The sequence below is a fragment of the Sus scrofa genome, chromosome 14 (genome assembly GCF_000003025.6).
Source record: "Sus scrofa isolate TJ Tabasco breed Duroc chromosome 14, Sscrofa11.1, whole genome shotgun sequence".
NCBI lineage: Eukaryota > Metazoa > Chordata > Mammalia > Artiodactyla > Suidae > Sus > Sus scrofa.
The window spans coordinates 117,567,281-117,594,410 of NC_010456.5; the positions used below are offsets into that span (position 1 = coordinate 117,567,281).

Consider the following 27,130-nt stretch of genomic DNA (forward strand, 5'->3'; position numbering starts at 1 on the left):
GTGAGAGATGACATCCTTTTTCTGAGATAAGAGATGTGTATATACACAGTATATCAGTCCAATCACTGATATTTTGATGACCAGATATATGACCTATGATGGCTACAAGCTAATCCTATTGTTAAATGAATGGCTTTGGTTCTTATGCTGGTCAAGTTTAATTTATTTAACACTGATATATATATGGAGCAGTTGCTTTCTCTAAACCCAAAATACATAAACACATTTTTAAAAAGAAGGAGGAAAAAAGAAACAGAAACTGAGATGGATGTGATCAAGGGAGTTACCACCGACTCACCCTCAACCATGTTTCAAGCTCATCTGAATGTCGAAACTAGACCCAAGCAAGGCCATCACTGGCCCCAAAACTAGCTTTCTGCTTAACCCATGCTCCAGAAAGAACACTGTGGCCCTCTGACTACTTTTCCAGCTTACACTAGCTTACTTGTGGTAAAGGAAGAAGGCAGCCTTACCACTGGGTTCACAAAGCCAAGGATGGCAAAGCCATGGACTCCATCTTTGAACTGAATTCAGAGGAGTCTTTCAAGGCTCTCACAAACAACAGCTAACCACTGATTGAACGTCTCCAGGTAGAAGTTCCCGTTGTGGCTCAGTGGTTAACGAATCGACTAGGAACCATGAGATTGCAGGTTCAATCCCTGGCCTTGCTCAGTGGGTTAAGGATCCAGCGTTGCCGTGAGCTGTGGTGCAGGTTGCAGACGCAGCTCAATCCCAAGTTGCTGTGTCTCTGGTGTAGGCGAGTGGCTACAGCTCCAACTGGACCCCTAGCCTAGGAACCTCCATGTGCCACAGGAGCAGCCCTGGAAAAGACAAAAAGACAAAAAGAAAAAAAAAAAAAAAAAAAAAGAAAGTCTCCAGGTAGACTGCCTTACATGACCATTGTCCCACTACCAGGGGAATCTTTTATACCCTAGATTCTAGAAAGGTTTTCATCTTAAACACAAATACATTTGCTCCCTGAAAAGTTCAGACAGTGTTGCTGTCTGAAGAAACTCAGGGTGTATCTGGTCTTTCTTTTTGTGCAGAGATCTGTTAAATATGTGAAGATAACTACCAGCCATCTTTGAATCTTCCAAGCCTAAAGAAACCCCTGGTTTTCCTTATACACATGCACACAGCTAGGAAGCCATGATGACCCCAAGCGGTAAGCTCACAGGAAATGAGGTCTGCCACTTGGATCTATGCATGTTACTAGAATTCAAATCTCAGCTTTCACTAAGGTCCACGCTAGTTTGCTATACCCGATGACTCCATGGGAGAAGAGCACAAGCTCACCAGTCAAAATCGGCCTCTGTGCAGACGCAGGGCTCTGACTCCATAGCTCCTGCGTATTTTCCTTGCATACATTTCCGCTCCGATTTTCTCTTCTTATATATCCTTTTTGCTCCCATGATGCATGCTTCCCCCTGTAAGGACACAAGAACCTCACACAGTCAAGTACATGGCTTGGACTTTCTCTACTCCACATCAGGACAGTTTGGAGATATGTTCTTAAACCTTAGTGTAACCTGGACTCACATAGTCTGCTTTGTGCTAACAAGCATTTCCTTTTTTGATGTCTAGAGCCCTATTAATAGCCCTATTATAGATAAAGGTCATCCTAAGAAGGCTTGAGGTGTGTCAAAAAATTCTCTATGTATTCTGCAAGGTTTTACCTGCCAAGGTGCTAGGTACAGTGCTATGAGGAATACACAGATAACTAAGACAGCCTATAAACAGGCTATTGGCAACAAATCTCAGTAATTAACTTCGATCTTTCTGCATTTGATCTTTTACAAGCATAGGGGGGAAAAAAGAGTATTGCTAAGAAATACAATGGCCCATGTTGTCCCGATTTACTCTCTATCCACTCAACTTTACAGCGCGGATTTTATATACATCCACCAGACAAGCAAGAGAACTAAATTCTGTGTCTTTCCACAAAATACATAAAAACACTGAAGATCATAATGCCTGTGCACCCAAGGGGGAAAATACCAGCAATGTCAGTCAGCAGTAATTTTACTGTTGAGCCTCCAGGTAGAGAGGATGATTCTAGCTGGTGCAGTTCCCATGGTCAAACTCAGCTCCCTCTGTGTATCTCAGGGACTAGAACAGAGCTTTGTCTAAGCCACGCTACACTGCCTTTCTTGAACAGACTCACTGGAACCAGCTGCATGATACATTCCACATGTAAGTATGTTACTTAGTTTAGGTTTAGGGTATAGGATGTGTCACTGCGGGATGTGGTGACGGCTCTGCAGCAGAGGACTCTGTCATGTCCTTCGAGAGACCAGCAAAACGACTTCTACCTCAGGAAACCAAAGGAGAGAGGCTTTCAGCCATGCATGCTGACATAAGCTGAGTTGGAGAGGGGCCTGGATGAAGGAAATTTTCCTATTAATAATCCCACATCCTTATTTTTAGGGCCACACCTGTGGCATATGGAAGTTCCCAGGCTAGGGGTCGAATTGGAGTTGCAGCTGCCAGCCCTATGCCACAGACATAGCAATTCAGGATCTGAGCCGCATCTGCAGCTTGCAGCAACACCAGATCCTTAACCCACTGAGTGAAGCCCGGGATTGAACCCACATCCTCGTGGTCACTAGTTGGGTTCCTAGCCTTCCAGAGCCACGATGGAAACTCCTAATTTTGCATACTATAACACCAGTACCTTGGAAAGAGACAAGAACTGCTACCTAACCCTAGGGAATCACAGCTGTGGAGAGGAGGCATTTGACTGGCACCACTCGCCAGCTTAATTTTGTTATTTTATATTTCCCTTTGCATTGCTAGATAAAACTGAAGAGCTTTCCTCACCCCTGCCCCCACCCTGCAACCAGATGACATGCTCAGATAAATTACATTTGGATCTCTGTGCTGAGCTGCTATTTCATCTTAAGTTGTAAGTCTAAGCCAAGCACATTTGAATTTTATCTCATTATATCCTAGCACAATAAAAACAGAAATTACTTCACAACAAGCCATAAATGTTGAGTTTGTTCACTGCTATAGAACACAAAACACGTAAGAAAGTCCTAAATGGACATTTTTGCTCAGAGAACCCCAATTCCGACATTTTAATGACTAGCTTTCTTCCCAATACTCTTCATGCTTCCCACCCAGGACTCAACCTAGCCCCCTCCTCCTACCTGGCTGTGCAGCTGCCAGGGTCTGTAGTCCTCCTCGGCACATCGCCTATCGAAAATAGACTTGTAGTCCACTTTGACCAGCTGCCATTCAGAGCGGTGGCTAAAGTGTCCAAACACTCTGCAGAGTTCATGATGATAAAAAATAATCACAATAATAGCAATGCCAATGGTTATGACCACAGCTCCCATGTGCTGAGTGTGTTCTATGAGCTTAGTACAAGGCTAATAAGCCCTTGACATCGGTCATATCATTTGATCCCCTAAACACATTTCTGAGGAGGGTTGCTGTTATTGACTCCACTTCACATTCTGGTAACTTGAGGCTCAAAGAGTTTTGTTAACATGCAAAAAAACAAAGTCAAATCACTAAGAACTGGTAGAGTCAGAACCCGGGGTGTCTGACTTAAAAGCCCACTTCTATATATTGTACAAGGATGGTTGAAAGGAAAAGATGGAGAAAACAATCACAAATGCCACCTTCTATGCAGTGTGAGATTATACTCCTAGGTTTCTTGGTAATGCACGCGGTTCCCATGGTTTCCACCCTATTTCACTTTCCCATCAGTCCCGAGGGAAAGTGGGCAGCAAGCCTGAGGAGTTATAACTATTTCCTACCGTGCTCATTCTCCCCTCCTTACTCAGGGAGACTCAGCTATTTAATGAGGCATTTGAATCACCTATTGAAGATGTGAATAAAAGCCACAAAGTAGCCTTTTCAGGCAGCTTTTTTTTCATCTGTGTTTTACAAATATAAAAATTGAATAAAGACGAACTATACAATAACATTTTAATCAAACTATTTTTACCATAAGCAAAAGGGTAGCTATTAAGCATATTAAATTTCTGTTGATGTTTTCCATTGTATTACAAAAAAACAAAAACAAAAAAAAACACAGGGGGGTAGGGGAGAAAATATTAGAAAAAGATACCAACTATTCATTTTGATTTAAAAATTTTCGTTGCTATAGGATCAACCCCTTTAAAACCTTCCCCTCTCTGTTTTCTATGTCTGATTTTCCAGAAGGAAAAAAATCCATTTCAGATTTCACATTCAAAGCTCACGTTTTAAAACCCATAGGCAGGCAAGCCATTAATCAAGTCTTTCACAAATTAATGATCATCACTTTCCAGACAAGAATGAGCTGTAAATGCAATTTCATAAGAACAGACTGTTCTCATGGTTTCCCTAATATGCCTCACAATTGGGTTAGGTAAAGAGCCAGGGAAAAATAACGTCCTTTGCAGCATTTTGATCAAGCTCTGTGTTCTGCCTGAAAGTGAAATCATTCCTATATACCTGTAATTTTCTGTATATCAAGTGTGTTTATTATTAAAGTTTTAAGTTGATAGCTTTATTTTCTATTGAAATAATCACATCTCATTTCCCTACACTCATTCAGTATAGAAAGAGATAGCCTGTACCATTTTGCTGCCAGCCCTCAGTGTGGGTCTCCTAATAGCGAGTAAAGAGCCAAGAAAATGGATGCCCACATTCTTCTTTCCTCTTTGCTGGGGAATCATGAAATCAGAGGTACTGCCTTTGCTAGCAACTTCAAACCTGACCGTAGCAAGTTGAATAGGTTTAACTAAAAACAGCATGTTTCTGGATTTATGTCAAAACTAGAGGACAAGGCAGTTTTCCACTTACGTCATGATTAGAGTTTCTTCCCCAGGCTCACCCAGAACCCCATCCACAAAAAGTGGAATAGATGTGAAACTGTATTTGCTCCAAGACCTCCCTTCATCAAAACTCAACCTAATGACAGGAAAAAAAAAATAACAGTCATCAGCTCTCAAAAGAAAATCCTTTCCATGAAAAGATACTATTACCAGGACAGGATACATTTTAGAAGTATTTGGGGCATTGTCAAAGTGTGCCTCTTCTATGACTATGGGTTCTTAATTACATCAGAAGATAGAGAGGCAGTTAGCCAAGTGATTTGGGACCTAGATGTGTTACAGCAGCAGTAAGGGGAGAACTGCATGAAACAGGAATTATAATAAGCCTTTGATAGAATTTTTTAAAATTTTGGATATTTTATTAGATCTCAGGTCTCAATGTGAGCCTCTCCAAAACCTCACTGCAATCAAGCAGCAAATCTTACAGGTGATTCCAAGAGCAATGGCCTTATGAGACCCACTGAGACAGACTGGAACCAGCCACCTCTATATGATCAAACCCTCAGTGGTATTTTTCTTACATTGTTGTAAATTCTGGTTGACTCAACTGAGTGAAAGGGTGTAGAAGAACAGACTCTAGAAAGTAAGAGAGGACTCTGCAACCCTGATGGCCGCAAAGGACATTTCCTTTGCTCTGCCCTTCCCCAAGCTAAGCCTCTGGTTCTCTTATTCTGCAGCTTTCCCATTGGTTCCCAAAGTCATCATCAGAGGAGGGAAAATCAAGCTTCTGACTTTGAACAAGCTCGCATGTGGAGAGAGCCGTGTTCAAAAACAAAGATGAACAAGTCTGTTGACATCCCTCTGCATGTTAGGCCTTGCATGTCAGCCTATGGAAGACCTACAGGAAGAGTTCCAGAATATCACCTCTCCAAAAGGAAGCTGAGGAAGTAGGGTCAGGAGAAATGGGACTGGAGTAGAAGGGTCATGAACTGCTGATCCCTGTGTAGAATGCACATAGTGAATGCAAATACTAAACTCCAGGAGATGTTACCTGAGACAAGTGGTTGCAAAAAGATAAGCTATTCAGAGATTATCCTTGATGCATTATTCTACTCACAAATATACTGAAAGAATAAGGTATTGGGGGTGCTGGGCGGGGAGAGGGTTCTGCCACATATGAAAACCACAACACAATTCCTCTCTAAGGGGCAGAACCAAGCTGCCTCTCTCTTCTTCCCTCCCTCTCTCTCTTTTCTTCCTCCTTCTTGTTTTAGTAAAGCAAAGGAATAAGTTATATTCTAGCAGACCTCGACAATTTTCTATAAGCACAGTCACAGACTGATAGCCTAACTCAGATTGGTCTTAGCTGTGTGGAACCATCATGTACATGACCCATGCGCAACAGATGCCTTTACCAGAGATGTCGAATTGGGAGAGATGTGTGCTTCATGGCGACCAGGACTCCACCTTGATCCAGATACAAAACGCTGTGCTCTTCTTCAAAGATCTGGAAAAGGAAAACACACACCCAGGGACACACACCCACATCCACACGTACCCAGGGTTCAGAGAACTAGTCTTCCACAGCAGAACTCTCTCCATAATAGAACTGGGTTCCCCCAAATCTTTGAGAAGACACAGTTATGAACAATGCTTCCCAAGGCTGGCTACAAGTACCACGGGAGTTACATAAAATTACTTTAGGGAGTTCCTGTCATGGCTCAGCAGAAACAAATCTGACTCATATCCATGAGAATACAGGTTCAATCCTTGGCCTCACTCAGTGGGTTAAGGATCTGGCATTGCCATAAGCTGTGGTGCAGATGGCAGATACAGCTCGGATCCCATGATGCTGCGGCTATGGCACAGGCCAGTGGCTACAGCTCCAATTTGACCCCAAGCCTGGGAAACTCCATATGCCACAGGTGCAGCCCTAAAAAGACAAATAATAATAATAATTGTTGTTATTATTATTTTAGGTGCTCCACAAAAGAAATTTAAATAATTAAAAGTTATGCATTTATATTTATTTTCTCATTTTTTGGTGGTAAGTCTATTGATTCTCATTTAAGAAAATGTTGGAATATTGGGTAACTGTCATATTGGGTAGCATCTTTAGACTGAAGAAACCTTAGAGAGACTTTATTGCAATATTCTCATTTTTCCAGATGAGAAAACTAAGGTGTAGAAATAAGGGTGAATTTCCAATCAGTTACCATTAGATGGTAACTGATGCTGATGGGACTTGCAGCATTACAGCATCCATTACAGATGTAATTATTTCAAAGTTTTCCAGTATTATGAGGGCAGATGTACTTGTTCAACTCAGAGATTCTCTAACAAGCTATAAAGTAGTTCTGATCAAAATGGGATCATCACTTGGGTACATGTGCCAGTGGGTCTTTCTCAAAATATAAAGAGATGAATTGGAGGTCAAAAGGAAACAGGATGAAAACAACTTCTAAGTCCTCTCTGTATGAGATGTGGGCTATTTTCTCACAATTACACTGTTAGTATAGCCTTGTCTGCGGTTACACTATAGGCATAATTTTCCCCCTTTCTTTACCTCTTATACCCATGAGTATCCCAGGAGTATAGCAGAGATTTCTTAGCTTTCTTCTTTTTTCAAAAATTTACTGGAGTATAGTTGATTTACAATGTTGTGTTAGTTTTGGGTGTACAACAAAGAGAATCATGAGTGTACACACACACACACACACACACACACACACACACACACACTACATGGGAAATGAATCTGAAGAAGAATGGATATATATATCCAATATTGTGTGTGTGTGTGTGTGTGTGTGTGTGTGTGTGTAGATATATAGATATATAGATATACATAGCCATTTCTTTTCAGATTCACTTCCCTTATGGGTTATTATGGAATATTGAGTAGAGTTCCCTGTGCTATACAGTAAGTCCCTGTTAGTTACTTATTTTATATATAGTAATGTGTATGTGTTAATTCCAAATTCCTAATTTATCCCTTCTTGGCTTTGTTTGGGATGTTAGAAAGAAAAAAAAAATAAGACCTTGGATCTCATTCTCTTCTTCATAGGAAGCCTAATATCCTACGTACCTCCTAGACCAAAAGACCAGAGACTTCTTAAAGCAAGTTTCTTTCTTGCCCCACTCTTCTCAAAACATGGGAATTGCAGTGCAGATCTATGAAGCTAGGAAATGGTAGCTAGATCATAACATGAACATCTCTATATAAAATTTAAAGCAGAGAGTTCTCATTGCAGTGTGATTACCTGTGTGTTAGATTTCAATTTATGGTGTTAGTTATTGTATGATAATTAAATGTCAGTGGCTTATTAAAACATATTTATTGAAGTGCAACAACTAGGCATCAGGCACATATCTTGTTATGATTGCTAAACCTCATTAAGTGTCTGTTTTATAAGCTATGATTACATAATTTTCATTCAGAAGAAAGAGGAAGCATTTAAGCTAAACACATTGGTTTAAAGTCATTCCATTTGACTTTCCCTAACATATGCACCCTGATGGTTATCACTTTGTCTTTTGCACATGAGCTTGAAACATCTCTGACACCACCTGGGTCATGGCTATTTCTATATCATCGCATTCCTCTCTGTTCTGACTTCAAGGCAAGGGGAATTTATGAAGGCAACCCAGTGCTGAGTAGATAATTTCCCTTCCAGGCTCCCTCCATAATAAACTCCCGAGAATTCTAGTTTTCTTTCATGGGAAAAATTCAGTACATCTAATTTGGTTTCACTGACACTTAGAAAATTTCTTACATATAGTCTCTGAGAACATTTTTATCAAACATAAACCAAATTTCGTAACTGTTTTACTAAACTCAAGACTTTTTAAAAAGACTTTCATAAAACAAAAAGGAAAATAAACCTGTTGGCAAACTTGAGGATTTATGTGTGCTGAGTAAGTTCCCAGAAGTGAACCAAGTGGGACAATTTTTAGATTCTTTTAACTTCAGTAACTTGACCCAGGATACTTTCTTACCTGCCTCCAAGTGTTCCCTGCATCTGAAGAGACAAACATGCTGATGTCGCTGTCTGACAACTCGGAGCCTATGTTACCTGGAGAGAACACATAACCATCAGTGAAGGGAACTTTCTGCAAAAGCTAATGATGGGCTATGCTGGCAGTGTGCCTTGCCTGAGATGGATTTAGACTGCGGACGTTATATCTGAGCAGGGTTTTGCAGCATACTTGCCTCAGGGTCAATGGTTTTGGTGTCTTTCAAAAATATTTTTAGCTTGCTCATTAAGTTCCAAGCACAGAGAGCTAGCTTCTTAAAATAACGCACTTTACAGTAGCAAGCAAACCAGGCAAGCTTCTTACCTGAAGCCACTATGATGCTGGGAGCTGTGTCTCGGCTGGCAATGATCCCTGAGGTGTAGGGATTTTCAGAGACCTTAAGGTGAAGGTGTAGTGAGCAGTAGGGCTGAGAAGAGGAGAAATGAGGGTCATAAAGGCACATAATCTAAATGGTCACTTAAAGCTCAGATTCAGAGCATCCATCCATGAACCCACCATTCATCCATCTTTCATTCCACATGTATCTGCTATCCACTAAGTATAAGACAACTGCCAAGTCTGTGAAAAAGAGAGCACCTGCAATTGAAGTTTAATCTACTGCTATAATCACTATTTGGCCATTCAACAAACACTTTAGTAGTGTATTTACAAAACATGTGGTATAGCCTATGAAACAGTTACATTCACTAATTTTGGTTTCTGCCACTATTGAGTATATATATTTTAAGATCTTTTTATTACTATTAAGAGAATATTTTAACAGACATGGGATCAGTACAGACAAAATATGAAATTCTGGAGGATAACTAGACCACTACAAACTTTGGATTGGGGGAGTTTCAAGGAGAAAATGGTAGCCAAGGCAAAGGTGAGTAGATATGAACCACAGATGAGATAGTCAAGAGGATAAAGGATATTTTCAGTCTGAGTACCATCAATAACAAAGAAAAGAAGTGGAAGAGTTGAACTGTAATACAGTAGGTAGTCAGGTACCATCAAGGAGGAGAAATGGGATATGACATAGGAAGAAAAGTTTGGCTAGGCTTTGATGAAATCACTTAGTGTCTCTTAGCTGTTTGAAATCTTGGTCTCAGTTCCACAGACGAAGCTGCATGAAATGTGTAACTGTCCTAACATCCACCAGATAACTGGCATAGGGTCTGTGTCAAGGTCTTATCAGACTCAGTGTTATTCAACATAAAAATCATTCTTGTAAACAAAATGCACTATTAATAACAACTTAAATTTAAGGGACCTTTTTGTATGTCAATACCTCGAACAAGTTCTCAGATTAAGATATCCATAGTTTTCACAAACAAGATAATAAATCTCATACAAATTTTATTTAAAGATAATTCTTATACTGAGTAGTCAAAAACTAAAAGTTTGGGTCTGAACCCACATCTCTTAAGAAGATTATTTTCTAATCTTATCGACTTCAGTTTTTAGAATCACCAATGCGTCTCTGTTATTACTTTCATTCTGCTCTGTCTCAGCCAGCAGATATTCAGAAAGCTATGGAGATACAATGATTACATTTATATGGGACAGAGTAAATGACAAACTAAAAATGAAACTCAGGAATAAAAGTAGCCAAAAGGCTGGTGAAATAGAACACTGGATCATAACAGAGGGTCTTTGCCTCACTGCCAAGACAGAGAGTAAATTCTCAAGGAATGATGATTGTAATAAACTATTTGTTTTGCATGAAAATTTCATGTGAAGCTTTCAAAAAAGGAAACTTTTACTCTATAATGTTCCATAAGAATAAGGAAGGCCACCCTATAAGAAGAGTCAGACCCCAAAATAGGGCATCCTTTTGTCCAAGAGGAAAACCAGAGGGGGTATTGTTTTCTGTTTTAGGGTCCCAGAGCAGTGCTGCACAAAACTTAGGAAGATGTGGACACAGGATAACACAGAGGTGTCAAACTGTTTTTCCATGAAAATTTTCCTGACCACTGCAGCCTATCAGGACCATCCCTGATTTATAATTACCAAGCAAAGTCCTGGATTATCTATCCAAGGCATGCACAGTTTTATCCCTCTAAGAGACACATGCTACAAATAAAGAGAAAACATTAAGTACTACTTTGCATCCTCTGTAAAACCTCGCATAGCATCTAAAAAAGGCAGTCAATAAACACTTGAAATATAAAGCTTTCAAGTTAGGACATGAAAGACCTTACTTTACTGTTTTACTCAGAACAATGCCAGAAGTACGTGGGCTTATATGTAACCACATCATCAGAATAATGTGAAGATCTCCATGGCATTTTAAAAAGTGATTATTCCTTGGGGATTATACTTAGGCATATGGGCTTAGTGGGGCGGGGGGGGTTGCACCACCCAACATAGCAGGACACCTCTGGTCAAGTGAGTACTCGGTTTGGAATCATGAGCCAGCCATGCGCCACATGCTCCATAACCCTGCAGTCTGGAAGACTGTGAAGCTAAGTTGCCACCTGACCCAAGAATTATTTGATATAGGGCACTTGCTATTACAAAAGAAAGAGGGCATTTTCAATCGGCCATCTCAGCACTAGTCTGCTGCTGTGGCTTTCAGAGGCTGGAGCTAAATTAATTTGAGAAGAAACGACACCACCTCATGCAGTTGCAGCAACATCAGAAATGATCTTTTTTGTGCACTTTTTTCTCCACTCTCATATTTGTAGTACTGGATTGCCCCCAACTGGTACAAGGAAAATATTCTGTGGCTTTTCTTTTCCCTTCTTCCATTTTTGTCAGGGAAGTTATACCGTCCACATCAATGTTTGCAGAAAAACAATGTTAAGTGATTCACCTTCACTTTTTTAACTTAAGCTTTTCTACTTGAACGGTTCTGGACATTTATCAAAGTTAAATCACCAAAGATTATTAGGTAGGTTTGTTAAAATGACTATCAAGCCATTGCAAACTCATGACAAACACAAGACAAGGCTCTCTAGTTCTCATAATGCACATTTTGCCCAGGCAGAGGGCACTCTGTCCACTTTTCTCTCCCTGCCTTCCTTTCTTCCATTAGCAGACATGTACTGAATATCTAAACATCTTTCCAGAATTATTGCCAATAGAGTCAAAGTACAGCTTATCTCATAGATATTTCTCTATTCCCCTCCGTATTAAGAAAATGCAGGCCTGTTCAGTGAAACCACGATGATCTAGCAGCTAACCTACAGAGAATGGATGGACCAGCATCTCTGTAAGCTGCCCCTTGTCCTTACTCATACATAGTCACAAGGCATGGAATATCATCAGTTGGCTAATACTAGAAACAGCTAGGTCTGCATTCTTTTTTTTTTTTTTTTCAGAGTCAGGTACAGAGTTTGAGAATCTGATGTAAATTGAAGACTCTTTTCAAGAAAAAGTGCATAAAGTCAAGCACGGACAAAGTTTTGTATTCGAATTCAGGGAGAACACAAATTCTTCAGGTCCATCATGAACCTCTATGCTCCAGTTACCTTCTTTTGCCTTATTCTTTTTTTTCTCACTTTAACCAACAAAATCATTTGGTCATTGCAAGTGTTAGGTAAATGCCTGCTGAATTCAACTGATCCATGAACTAGATACTATCTTCCTAGCACTGCAGGTAGCCCGTGGAGAAATAACAAATGATACAAGGCAGTCCCCAACACGAAACAAATAAATTTTAAAAAACTGTGGTGCAGTGGGTTAAGAATCAGACTGCAGTGGCTCCAGTCACTGGGGAGATGTGGGTTGAATCCCTGGCTGGCCCACCACAGTGGGTTAAAGGAACCAGAGTTGCCACAGCTGCATCACAACTGTGGCTTGGATTCAATTCCTTACACAGGAACTTCCATATGCTGCTGGTGCAGCTATAAAAAAACAAACAAAAGAACCAAAAATAAAAACCAAAAAACTGATTATTTAAGTCAACCAGCTTCTCATTTCACTTTCTCTTTCCCCCTAACCTCGGAATTAACAGCCTTTACATCTCATCTTCATGGTACCTTCATCCTGATGGCTCCTAATCTGAATACTGTACTGAAAAGCCAGCTCAGAGCTTTCATAAACAATAAGGCAGCAGGTGAATTTCCCAAAAGTGTCCACCCCCTACACACATATTTGTGCAGTTTCTGACACTGATTTGGAACATTGAATCCACTTGATTTTTCAAAGAGTCAGTGGCAAAGAAGAGGGAGGCCCAGGGGATTGTACCCCAGACAGCTGGCTGGGTGTGGGGCATTCAATCCTGCTTCAATTCAGCAGAACAAGGAGAGTAACAGCCTGTACAAAGGAGTAGGAAGCAGAGTCAAGCGTCTCCTGGGGTAGCTGGACGCTTTAGCTCTAGTAGAAAACTGCCAAGTGAATCCATAAAGAAGTCACGACCTCTCTCCATGAAACACTATGCTTTCCCTAGGGGCCCAAGGATTTGTCACAGGCTCAGCTCACATCCTACCTCTTGGGAGCCCGATTCTAAGGTTTTGGAGGCAGGTGGACCGTGACCTACAACACCCCATCTAATTGTCTTAGACGCAGTCTTCAGAGGAAAGAAATCCCAGCTGAACCCTCCAGGCAATCAGTCTAAAAGTCCTAAAAATATAGCCCCAAATTACCTTGGATGTCTTATTTCTAGAGAATACATTTTACCAGGAACATTCCATTTGGGGCTGCAATTCTGAACTTGTTCCACATTTGTAACAGCTCTGCTGGAAAAATCTCTTTTCTAATCACTAGGCTGTGCTTTCAGTGACACTGTCACTTTCGAAGTATTCACAACCTAAAATCACTTTTTATCTCCTTTCTGCTACCAGCTCCCAAACCTACAGAAGGTTTTCACACTCTGGGTTTTGTTTCCTATCTTCTTCCTTTGGCAGATTTTTATAAAATTATTTTGGTTTCTTCTTCCTTTTGTCATTTTCCCCTTCTCAGCCTGCTGCCTGTTTTCTAAAGCTCAGATTAGACTACATTAAACAACAGGGTTCATGAGGGAGAAAGGCCAAAGGATTCTTGGGTACCACACATTGGTATCTCATTAATTCATCTTTGCTCAACCTTGATGAACCTACTGATTTTGCAATTTGGGGTCAACTTGTACCTTGAGCTTCAGGAGGTGGATGCTATGACAAATCCTTCCATGTGACTATCAATGGCAAGGAAAGGTTTCTATTAAAGTCCAAATAGGAAACTCACACATATGACTGTGGTGTGACAGCTTCAAACAAACACAGCACCCTCAACAACTTGTGTGGTAAGCCCCTACCATGTATCAAGTGTGACTGTTGAGTTGATTCTCTGGAGTGACCAAAAAGAGAGCCATGGCCCCTGCACTCATGGAGCTCACTTGCAGCAGAGAAAGCTGGACCAAAAACCAATAAATGCACAGGCTGGCTTCAGAGGGTAAGAAAGTTCATGAATATAAAATGCTGGGCCAAGTGCAACTTCAGAGAATGCTCAAGGAAGCTTTCTGAAATTAAGGTAATCAAGCAAGGATCTGAATGCCAAGATAAAGCCAAGTTAGAAGGAGGGCATTTTAAGACATATGATGGCAAATATAGAGCATAAGACATAAATGAGCAGAGTGAGCTAATGGTATAGAAAGGTGTGTCCTGCTCCCCAACTGTGACCTATGAGTAAGGAAGGAAGAGTTGAGACTAGGCAGGAGATGCAGACAGGGGCCAGACCATATGGGATCTTGTGGGCCATGGTTAAGTATTTGGACTTCATTCCACCTGAATTAGAAAGTCAATAAAAGGTTTAAATAAAGGAAGGACATGCTCTGAATTTTTAAAGCTCAAGTTGATGCCATTTACATAAAATTTTAGAAAAGAACAATCTAATTTCTCATGAAATAAAACAGATTAGCGGTTGTCTGGGGCCAAGGGTGGGGGGTGGATATTGACTGCAAAGAGGCACAGAGCAATTTTTTAGGGTGATGAAAAGATTCAATCCTGACTGTGCAAAGTGGTTATATGAGTCTACACATTTGTCAAGATTTATCACTGTACTCTTAAAATGGGAAAATTTATGTATTCATGTTTCAACTCAATAAAGTTGGATTTAAAAAAAAAGGTTGCATTGGCTGCTATGTGGAGAAGAGACTGGCAGGTAGAGGAAGGAGGAACAGGGGTCACTGTAGGAGAAATGAGGAAGGATGATGGCTTGTGTTAGGATGGTCACAGTGGAGATAGGGAGATGCTGATACTGCATTTAGAGTTTGGAGGCACAGCAGTAAAACTTCCTAACACTGAGCTGGGGATAGAGCAGGGTGCTAAGTGCTTCATTTAAGAGGCATTTCTAATGGCCCATTTATGATGCCAGAGCACCCAGGAAAGCTTCTTCATGTGATACAATTAATTCTCTCTCATGAACATTCAATCACCAAAAAGCATGCTGGGATGGAGGATCACATTAAGGCACAGTACCTGCTGGGCATCTTTGGCTAAATATCACATTGTTCCAACTTGGAAGAGCTGAGCAAGGAAGCGGGGGGGGGGTTGTTTTTAAAATGCTATTGAAGCATGTCTTGCATAGAGTAGGCATTCAATAACTAACTGTTACACTTACTTACTCTGTAATTGGCGTTGTGCCCTTACTGTAACAACTGGCTTCCCACTGCCCCCTATTCCCCTCCCACCCCCCAGAAGTTGCCAATAATAAGGATAGAAGGTGAGTGGGAAGCTGAATTTCAGACTGCTTCCCTGATGCATGGTGACAACCATGATATCCTCTGCAACCAATAAGGTCAAGCTATGGATGCTGGCATCTTCTCATCTAGGAGGGTGACCTGTCTACAGCTGTAGGAAATGAACCTGCAAAGTGACTACTCAAAATTCATGGGACCAGAGGAAGGGCACGGAGTATGGGTAATACTCAAGTTGGGGCTGTATGATGGGTATCGATACTGATGTGTATCAAGCCCTTCTTACTTAAACTATGAGGTCTCTCCTCCGCTATACAGACTAATCTTTTCATTTTATGAAATGAAATAAAACTTTGGAACTGTTTTATAGACATTAGCATTTAATGATACTTTGCTTTACAATCAATCTCTTCCTCCCCTCCATCTTCATTCACTCAGTGTCTATTCAGATGTCAAGTACAGGGCAGGCAACAAAACTATTAAAAGGAGTGAGGTGTGACCTTGTAATCATTCACTCATTGATGTATTCCCTCCCAAGTAGACAATAAGCACCTTGAAGGCAGAAACCACTTTTGATTCCTCTCTTGGATACCATCATATAACCAGATATATAAATAAATTCATCTGGTAATTTTTAAAAAGCCAAACTTCAAAGCAAGGGTCAACAAACTTTTGTTGCTAAGGGCCATATAACAAACATCTTAGGCTTGAAGACCTATACGGTTCCTGTCATGACCACTCAGTTCTTGCCACTATAGAGCAAAAGCAGCCATCAGCAATATATAAATGAATAAGCATGAGTATGTTCCAATGAAACTTTATTTAAAAAACAAGAGGTGGGCCAGATTTGCCCCACAGGCCACAGTTTGCCAACACCAGCTTTCTACAATGACACAAATGAATGGACCATATTATAAAGAGTATAAAGGGGGAGTTCCTGTCATGGCTCAGTGGAAATGAATCTGACTAGCATCCATGAGGATGCAGGTTCAATCCCTGGCTTCACTCACTGGGTTGAGGATCTGTGTTGCTGTGGTGTAGGCCAGCGGCTACAGCTCCGATTCAATCCCTAGCCTGGGAACCTCCATATGCCTTGGCTGCAGCCCTAAAAACAAACAAACAAACAAACAAAAACAAACTTATAAAGAGTATAAAGGATTTAAATCACCTTTGAGGCATAAATTCCTCTGAAAATATGAATCAACATCTCATCTGGAAAGTAAATCTACATAATTCCATTTATCAATTCTACAGCTGTGTTTGTGTATCACTAGCTTCACAACAGATCACTCACGGGAAAGTAAGGGTCCATTTCCTCACCATAGATGGAAACTATCATTTTTTCCCTTACACTACAATTTGAGGTCTTCATCAGATGGGGCAGAAACTGAACATCTTTGGAAGTGAGCAAGAAACTTACTCATGTTTTCTTATTGCTTTGGTCCATCACAAAAGGCAGATCTGTGGCTCTTCTACACACTGCCTTCAGGACCTTCCCTGAATCCTTCTGATCATCAGTTGAGCAAGAAACCATGGAACCACGTTCATCTGAGTGTTTAACCTCCTTCTCCAGCCCTCAGTGTGTGGGGCATTTCACCCCAATATGAAGACTCACCAGCAAGCAGTGCACAGGGTCCCCCCTGAGGTCCGTGTCTGGTGCCTGCAGCAAACGCCAGTCTCTGCCTTTGTTGTACGTGATGAAAGTCTTCACTTGGTTGTCAATCTTCTTGTTAGCCAAGAACATTCCCTTTATCCCTGCTACCTGGGAAAAATTGACATGGCTGAAAAGTACATCCATTTGAGAAGAAATATATTTGTTTTACTTAAAAAAAAAAAAAGACAAAAAAAAAATCCAGCTGTGAGCAATTGTCTTGGAGGAAAGATGGGAAAGGTGTATAATGACTCTCTGGGTTGTAGGACAGAATGAAATAGACCCATGCCCCTATGGTGGGGGGATCCTAATCCAAGTTTGATAGAGGTGTCTTATTTCCCTAAGGTAGGCTAGTAGTACCTTGCAGTTGCCTAGAGATAAACTCTGATGCCATTGGTTTTATGCTTGGCAAATGATAAATAAATGGGGGATACTTTTCTTTTATTTTAGGCGTAACACCCAGGATCTTAAATATGATATCTAATTTAATCCTTGTAACAGTACTTTTGGGTAAGTATCACTTATTCTATTGTGCAAATGAGGACACTGAGGCTCACTCAAGTAAACTGACTTGCCCAATGTCACACTGCTGAAGGTCATATAGACAGTAGGTAGTGGACCAGAGATTTTGACCCAGAGCTCTGTGGGTTCACAGCCCCTGTCTTTAGTGACTAAATCACTGTGCAATCTATAGTCTTGGGCAATAGAAAGAGCTCCGTTAAAGCTCATGATCCACTTACTATTCCTTTTTTTTTCTGTAAAAGATCTCTCTATTAAGCTACCAAAGTACACTGAACAAAAGAGAACGGCTTTTGAACTTGAAGAAGTAGTAGTTTTTCTAAACTTTCAAGCAATCCCTCAGCCATTTGTATGACACTATTGTTCTCATTATAAATAGTCCTTATTAATTATTTGGCTCTGAAAATATGATTGCCTTCTCTCTTCTATATGTTAGGGACGAGGTAACAATTGATAAGTTGCCAAAGCTGTGTAGTAACACATCATTAATTGCGTGTCATATTTTTCATGTGTTTTAGAACTTATGAAACCAATTCATACATATTTGAATCTGCTTGCAATTATGACAATCCTGGAAAAGATGAAGGCAGGGAGAGAAAGGTCTGAAATGTGTTGACTAAGACATTTCAACACTATGCAAAGGTCATCTCATTTAATGCTCACCAAAAACAAACAACCAACCAAGAAAAAACACTAGGAGATACAGTTACCATCAGCCTCCTTTGAGGATGAGATAACAGAAAGTTAGATTAAGTAGCTTTGTGGCACACAGACAGGAGAGTAAGCAAATAAGCTATCAAGCATATTTGAACCCATTTAACGTAACTTAGGCCCCTTATATTATAATTTTAAGCAGAAGAATGAAACAGTAGTATCACTTCTTGCCAATCTGAACCACTGTGACTAATACTTTACGTACAAAACGGCCAAAGTTCACTATAAACAGCATAAAAGTTATTATCATGATTCTATGGATGATGAGAGCGAGGTATAAACAAAATTGAATTGCTTAATCCAGGGAGTTGAGGTTCAGACCTATATCTGTTTGACTCTCAACATTTTTCTCAACAAATACACTCTGGATTTGTCAATTCAAAGAGGTTGGGTTCCAATCGATAGAACACTCATGTTGTGCCTTTGCTTTCGACATAGTCAAACCTCACTAGTTCGTACCTGCTGATTTAGCATCTGGCAACATTTAGAGGTGGGCCAACTCTTTTGGAACAATAAGTTTGTTAAGCAAATAAATGGTGTATAAATGAGTCGCTGGGAGGAATACTTTGAAACTACTTGGGAAAACAGTCTCATTTGGGGTCAGCAGCAATAGACAGCATACTTTCTTATACATTGTAGATCCTTGATGAATGTGAGGACATAATTTCCAGGAGTACTCTACCCCCCAACAATACTATGTTAATTAAAAATAATATTTAGTTATTCACTATACCAGCTCCCTAAGGAACACCCACCAGGGAACCCCATGTTGGTTTTGCATATGTTGGAGAAGCTGTTACATAGTTCTATGACTCAACTGCCAATTCCTTAAAGATTAAATTACATTTAGAATGGGTAAGCAATGGGGTCTGACTGTATAACACACGGAGCTACATCCAGTCTCTTGGGATAGACCATGACGGAAGATAATATGAGAAAAAGAATATACAGGTATGACTATACAGTATATGAACGAATGTATAGGTATTGACTGGGTCACTATGCTGTACAGCAGAAATTGAGAAAACCCTGTAAATCAAACTATACTCTAATAAAAAATTAAATTTCATAAATCAGAATTTTCTCACAGCCATACCTGTCTTCCCTCCAGAGCAGGCTCAGCCATGAGAAACAGCACTGTCTTAACCATGCAGCACGCCAGATGCTTACAATCCGTAGAGAAGGGAGAAAAATATCACCTGTCCTGGTCGTTCCCTTGCCCATTTCCCTCCCTGCCCTCTCCCTCCTTTGACCCAGGGTCAGAACAGGGTTATTATGCCTGTTTAGAAGCTGGTTCATTTGATTTGCAGATTCAGTGACCTTATTGGCCCCCCACGGCCTGACATTACCAAAGGCCACTTGAGCAGAAAGGCCTGTGCTTTGTAATTCATCTCTGGCAGCCTGGCCTTCAGGTTTATCTTCAGGAATAAAAACTTGGCAAAGAAAGCGGAGGGAATGTGCGAATGAAGCTGGAGAGGGTCTGCTTCTTTTTCTCTTGCAGCCAAGGCATTTAATCTGTGAAAATCCTGGGTCTTCTTATTTATTTATTTTTGGCTTTTGTGGTCTGATCTGCACGGATGGTCACTCCTGCCTGCTCTTAGGTTTTTGCACTGTTCGTTGTTCCTTTTACCCTGAGCCTGAGAAGCCCACCTTTCTGTGTGTCTCCATGCACCCCTTTGCATGAGGCACCTTCCTCTATGGCTCTTTTTGAGATTTCATCATATAGTTCTTGGAACCACTACCCTCTTCCTACAGGACTTTGGATATCAAAGAAACAGTACTATTGCCCAAAAGGTGGAATGTGTGTGAACTGGTGTGCTGATGGGTGCATTTCTGTGAACATGTATGTGCATGTGTATTAATGTGGGTGTGGGTGTGTAAGGTCTGGGCTTCAGCTGAGGATGAGGGGACATGATTTCGTAACCAGACAATCCTCTCTGCATCCATCGTCTGTGCCTGTTTGGGGACTGGGGTGAGGCTGTGGTGGGAAAGGATGGGAAACCAGTATTCCAGACCACTGGAAGTCATGCCTTCACACAGACACAGGGTTCTGAGGACAGTATTCCTAGCGGGGTGATACACCTCACCACTGGGAGTTTGTCTTCCTTCAAGGAAAGACCTGTTGTTACCTTTTCTACTTTCTGAATCCTGCACAAAGATGCCAAGGGTATTGAGAAGCCACTTTTCCTTCTTTCCCTCTCATATGGGGGGAATTTGATGCCAGAATCTTCAAGGTAACTAGTAAGTCTTTCTTTTTCTTTAAAAAAGAAGCCAAAATACCATTTGATTAGTTTGTTTTGTTTTTTGTTTGTTTTGTTTTGTCTTTCCTTTTTAGGGCCACATCTGTGGCACATGGAAGTTTCCAGGCTAGAGGTCAAATCAGAGCTGCAACTGCTGGCCTATGCCACAGCCACAGCCACGGAGAATCCAAGCCACAACTGTGACCTAAGCTGCAGGTTATGGCAATGCAGGATTCTTAACCCACTGAGTGAGGTCAGGGATCAGTCATGTCCTCATGGATACTAGTTGAGTTCATTACCACAGAGCCATGATGGTAACTCCCCTAATTAGATTTTTAAATCTGAAGTGTTATAGCTCAAATTTCAACCCCAAACAAAGCGTATCAGAACTCTGACCATGCCCAAAGATAATAACCTCAATGTGTTACCTTCCCTCCTCTTACTTTCTTTGATCACGTAGGCGCTCCCTCACTTCTCTTGGTAGCATCCTTACAGGTCTCGACTTATCCATCTTCAAGGCCCAGCTCAGTGAGACTTTATCCAGAAACGAGGACCTCTTTTTCATTCTGAATTTCCCCAACTCTTCATCCCTGTCCTCCAATGTGTCTCTCACATACATGATATATACATCTTGGCTCTAAACAACTTCTCAAGTGTATCCGTCTTCCTAGAAACTTATCTGGGACTCCTTATATTCCTTACCACATGTTAATTCTATAGCATCTTCTGTCCTTCCTCACACCACGGTCTCTCACTCCAGTATAACTTTTGGATTATCATTCAAGCCACCCTGTTCCTTCATTAAAATTAACAATTGAAAAGTCACTTAGGGAAAAAAAAAAAAGAGTTCCTGTCGTGGCACAGCAGAAGCAAATCTGACTAGAAACCATGAGGTTTCAGGTTTGATCCCTGGCCTTGCTCAGTGGGTTAAGGATCTGGCATTGCCATGAGCTGTGGTGTAGGTCACAGACGTGGCTCAGATATGGTGTTGCTGTGGTTGTGATGCAGGCCAGCAGCTGTGGCTCCAATTAGATCCCTAGCCTGGGAACCTCCATATGCTGCAGGTGAGGCCCTAAAAAGCAAAAAAAAAAAAAAAAAAAAAAAAAGTCACTTTGTACAAGAAGTCCTATTTTGTTTATAATAATACAGGTAGTAAGAATTCTGCCTTAGAAGATACAGAACAACAATAACAGTGCCCCCAACTTATTGAGTTCATAAGAAATGTCAGGCACTACAGGAATGGCTTTGTAATGTGAGCACATCAATCTCTCAGTGCATTCTAGGTAGACTCACTGCATTCGTATCTCATACATGCAAGAACCAAAGTCTGAATGTGGTCAGTCATCTGCCTGAGGTCATTCCTGATAGAATCTTAGGACTAGACTCCACATTAGTCTAACTCAGAGTCCATGCACTTTGGCAGTGCTATTTCTTCAAATTTCTCCCTCATTCTAGAGTATCTTGAACAAAATATCACATCTGGATAATATACTTACAGGAGGCTACCTTTTATTTACTCTTCAGTACATGCACTCAATAATTGTTCAATTAATACTTTTTGAACCTTTGTCACATGTCATGCATTCTTCTAAGTACTGGGAATATGGCACCTGGAATGTCTAAGTAATTACACGTTCACTCAACAGATGACTTTTTTCTTTTTTTTTTTTTTTTTTTTTTTTCTGAGTGTTAGGATATGATAGGTGCTGAGAGTTGGGTTTCTTTGGTGATTTAAAGAAAGAACCCCAGATACTTCCCTTGTTTTTTTAACTATCCACCCCTAGAGGGAGCTCTCCTGTCCCAATCGTTCAGAGGTTCCACGTGGAGGCTACCTCGGGAAGACCCTGCCTTGCACAGGAGTTTTCACTTATTTCTGTCTCTGGTACTGATCAGGCTGACTCCTCCCACCCTCTCTGCCTCAGACTTTAATTACAAACCTGAAGTGTCAAAATCTGAAGAGAATTTAAAAAAAGATGAATCAACAACTATGGCAAGAAAGAGAACCTATCCGTAACCATGATTTCTTGGGGCTTTGGAAACAGGAGGAAATCTGTTCTAAAGAGAGGATCTCAGCCAGGAGAGATCATACTCAGCAAGGGCCAAGGGTGCCTCGGCCATCAGGGAAACCACTGCCAAGAAAGTCTAAGTGTTCTTTCCCTCCTTGTTGCTTTTGTCAGTCAGCACTTGCCTACCCAGGGAGAACGTCGTCTTAAATAATTAGGTGGTCCATTCTATGTGCTGTAATAAATATGTCCTGGATGGAAGAGCATTTTCCTTCCCTACCTCTTAGGCTGCATTGTAAGGAGCGGTAAGCTACATTATCATTATCAGAACCATGAAGCTTTCTTTTTTAAAGAAAATGTACTCATAACATACAGAAACCATAAAGTTCCTCCTGTGGCTCAGTGGTAACAAACCTGACTAATATCCATGAGGACATGGGTTCAATCCCTGGCCTTGCGCAGTGGGTTAAGGATCCGGCATTGCTGTGAGCTGTAGTGTAAGTTGCAGATGTGGCTCGGATCCACATTGCTATGGCTGTGGTACAGGCCAGCAGCTGCAGCTCTGATTTGACCCCTAGCCTGGGAACTTCCATTTGCCGTGGGTGAGGTCCTAAAAAGCAAAAAAAGAAAATAAACAAGCAACCAAAACAACAACAAAACCTACAGAAGACACTACGTGTGCAACAGAACATGAACTGGTCATTGATTCTCTTTCACGATGCCCACTGTGCCTCATTCGTGAGTGCATGCATTCTGTGCATTCTGAAGTTGTCACCCAGGTGGCTTCATTCCCAACACAACACTTTCTGCCTGGCTGGGGTGAACTGTCATTGTCCATTAAACTGAAGCGCTCTTCATCATCATTAATTAATATTCCCTTCCCAGAGGAGACAGTATTGTCCAAAGCTGTCAGACACCTCTCATCACCCATACCAGACAAACACACTAGGACTCACATGTCTCAGACACACACATCACATCTCTTTTGCTCTGGCTACCATCAGGCATGCTCTCTTCTGTGACCCATCCCACATGGTGCCACCAGGGAATTTGTGCTATTCAGGAATGACAGGATTTTAGGACACTTGTTTCTAGGATTTTCTTGCACAAAAACATCCACCAGACAAAACTGGGAGCCCCAGGATAAGACAGCTTGAATTTACCTGTAACTGCAGGCTCGGGATTTGGTTCAGGGGATGGTGAATAGGTCCTCTGCTGATTATGTTTCTGTTGGCTTTCCCCAGATCATTTTCTTCTTCTTGTCTCTTTTCTCTTATTGCTTGATAAAGTCTGATATTTATTCTGCTCTTTACTGGGCTTCTACCTTAGCGTTATTACTCAGCTACAATCAAATATAAGCCTGAATAGGGGTTCTGTTGTGACACAGAGGAAGCTAGCCAACTAGTATCCATGAGGATTCAGGTTTGATCCCTGGCCTCGCTCAGTGGGTTGGTGATCTAGCATTGCCATGAGCAACGGTATAGGTCACTACGTGTCTCAGATCCTGCATTGCTATGGCTGAGGCATAGGCTGGCAGCCGTAGCTCTGATTTGACCCCATATGCTGAGGGTGTGGCAACGTCCCCCCAAAAAAGAAAATATATATACTGATCTTTCCCAGGGACATGCAATAGTTTCATCCTAATTCTGGTACTTCCTAGCTCTGCAATCTGTAAAAACAATTTCATTCTATCTGCCTCCATTTACTTATACATGGAAATGATTAAAATCTGTGTCATAAACTGAATGTAGATTGAATAATTATGAAAGGTTCTTTATAAGGTGCCTGGCACATAATGATATCCCACAAATTATCTACTTATTATGACCTTTCATCAACAAAAATAATTATCTAACAGTTCTGCGCTATAGCCAACTTTCCTGGCTCCTGTCTTACTCTTTTGAATGGGGTCGATGTTCAATGGCCAACTTACACTAAGGGAAATTCTGATATTTCAATAACTATACCACGTACGATGGCCTTCAGCACTCTTGCACCAACATTTCCCCATCTCATCAGACACATATATAGTTCTGCTGTAGAGACCACCCATGACAGTTGTAAGGTTCCAAGGTGTGAGTGAATGAAATGACTGATTTCAGTGAGAACTGTGCCTCCCTCTGCACTTCACACAAAGACTCATCAACAGTACATGTTCCTGACACACAGACTCATCATACAGTCATACACTACACAGTGTGCCTCCACGACATCATTTAAAGAGGACATAAGAACAGTAGGTAATCAGCATGTAGAAGCATAGGAGCAAAGAGCACACGCCATCCTCCTCTGTCACCTCCACGTGTGAGCAGACACGCACTTCATACGGTCCATCTGCCACCCCCACCTTGTATACTGCTCATCTCTCGTTGTTATTAATTCACTCATGGATTTTCTTACTTTTCATTTATCTCTAACCACTCATCATTCATTGAAATTCTACTGGGAAATTCATACTGGATGGTTTTCAGCTTCCTGCGAGGCAGAACAATCCGATTTAAGGAACATTTGTGCCAGGTTCTGTGTCAGCCAATATTCTTTCTATCTAGGTAATCAGCAGATACGGCACCCGCCATTCTAATCACATCAATTTCAATTCAAGTTGCTGTGAACTGTCAGGCTAATAAAACAAAGACTCTTCTTCCCGGCCCCAGGATGCAGAACTCCTTTACATAATGTAGTCACGCTGCTGCTCAAAGGGATGGTAAGAAGAGCCAGCAGTTTCCCCACAGATAGTCACACAAAGGGAAAACATAAAGATTACCCAAAAAGGGTTTTCAGTGGCCAGAGGTCATTGTTTCCTCTGATTCCCTATCTGTTAGTGATTTTCGAATGCAGAAAATCATGCAGGGAAACAGTTGAAAATAATCGGACCTGCCAAAGTCACTCATGTTCAAATCTGCCATCCTTTCCATTCACCAAGGGACTAATTAAAATAGTCTCTATTTTGGCAAAAAACAAAACTATCCAGAGAAACTATTCCACATTGACTTGAAAAGATGGGAGAAGATAATCCAGAAGGAAAAATGCAGCCTGAAAATCAGAAAACGTTTTCAGGAGAGCAAGGAGAAAGTTGAGGCCAGGGAAGCAAACCAGGTGATCAATCTGGAAGAGAGGATGTGACTTTATACTCTCAAAGCAAGGTATTTCCATTGTAAATACAGGATCAAGGCAAGAAAATGCATGGCATTTCCACAAAATACCCTGAAAGTTTAAATGTTTATAAGACATTTACAAAAGAGGAAAGAAATGTGGTAATTTACATTTGTTTATAAGACGACAACTAGCTGGTGATAAAGGATGTCATATGGCCATGCTAATTGCAATATGGGATGGAGGAGAGTTCCAAAACAGTGGAAATGTGTTGGACATTTAAACAATGTCGGTAGATTTTAAGAATACAAGACCAAAACATTGTATTGGAGCTTAAACTCACTGGAACATAATATTAATGTATAATTTGTTAAGTCTTGCTATATTTCAGGCACTGTTCATGGTACTTTAAGATTACCTTATCTAATCCTCAGAGAAATCCTGTAAAGGAGGTACCACGTTTTTCTCCTTCTTTTAAACAAGGTCACTGAGGCTCAGACATTCCTGGTTTATCTCAAGAATATATACATGCGGTATGGCCAGGATTTAAACCCAGCCAACCTTGACTCCAAAAGTTATACCCTAAATCACAATGTTTACAACATGAATTTGAAAGTAAATCACTAGAATATGTAAATGTTTTCCAGAATACATGTTCAGTTTGAGGCTGAGATATATGATACTATATTTATCTAGAACATGGGCAGGAAATGAAGTGGAAGAAACTTGCGAATGCATAAAATAGTTCACAGTGTATTTTTCTAAATATATACGCACAAACTGTGTCTTATGCTTGCCTCCTATAATTTTCATTACAAATACTGGAGCTCTGAGTTGGGCACACAGTTTTGTTAACAGGCTTTTATACAGACAGAGACCTTCAGGTACTAGAACAGAATTCCCAAGAACACCTAAAGATGAAGGAATGGAGAGTACTGAAAGGAGTTCCAATGATAGGTTTAAATTTTTTAAGTGAAATTGGTTTCTTTTTTTTTTTCCCCCCTGCTTTTGTTTTAGAGCCACACCCAGGGCATATGGAAGTTCCCAGCCTACAGGGTGATTTGGAGCTGCAGCTGCTGGCCTGTACCACAGGCAGATCCAAGCCAATCTGGCAGCTCAAGGCAACACCATTTCCTTAACTCACTGAGCAGGGCCGGGGATTAAACCCACATCCTCATGGATAATAGTCAGGTTCTTTAACTGCTGAGCCACAATGGTAACTCCACTAATCCATTCTAAATGTAATAGTTTGCATCTACTAACCACAAACTCCCATTTTATCTTGAACCTTGGTCATTCTGAGAAACAAAGAATCAGAGTTCCCCTAGGGAAACCTGGTAAACTGCTTTTTGTTTCTCCTCCCTTCTCCCCTCTTAGGAAAAAAAGACTTATGGATCTTATTTCACTCAGTGGCCCTCTGAGGGGCGGGCAATTAGCCAGTAGAAGGTAGGTAGTCAGAAAGGTCTTCAAGTCCAAGGCAGTGTCTTCTGATGCAATGC

General features: G+C 41.0%; 1 protein-coding gene across 1 annotated transcript in view; it reads right to left on the reverse strand.

Annotated features, from left to right (window-relative positions):
- The window catches only part of SORCS1 (sortilin related VPS10 domain containing receptor 1), a 529,669-nt gene that overhangs the window by 87,464 nt on the left and 415,075 nt on the right, over nt 1–27,130 (reverse strand). The window contains 7 exon segments of the mRNA XM_013983712.2: nt 1,297–1,427; nt 3,153–3,270; nt 4,801–4,908; nt 6,188–6,279; nt 8,772–8,848; nt 9,114–9,216; nt 17,027–17,173. Of these exon segments, the coding sequence (XP_013839166.2) occupies nt 1,297–1,427; nt 3,153–3,270; nt 4,801–4,908; nt 6,188–6,279; nt 8,772–8,848; nt 9,114–9,216; nt 17,027–17,173 (776 nt within the window).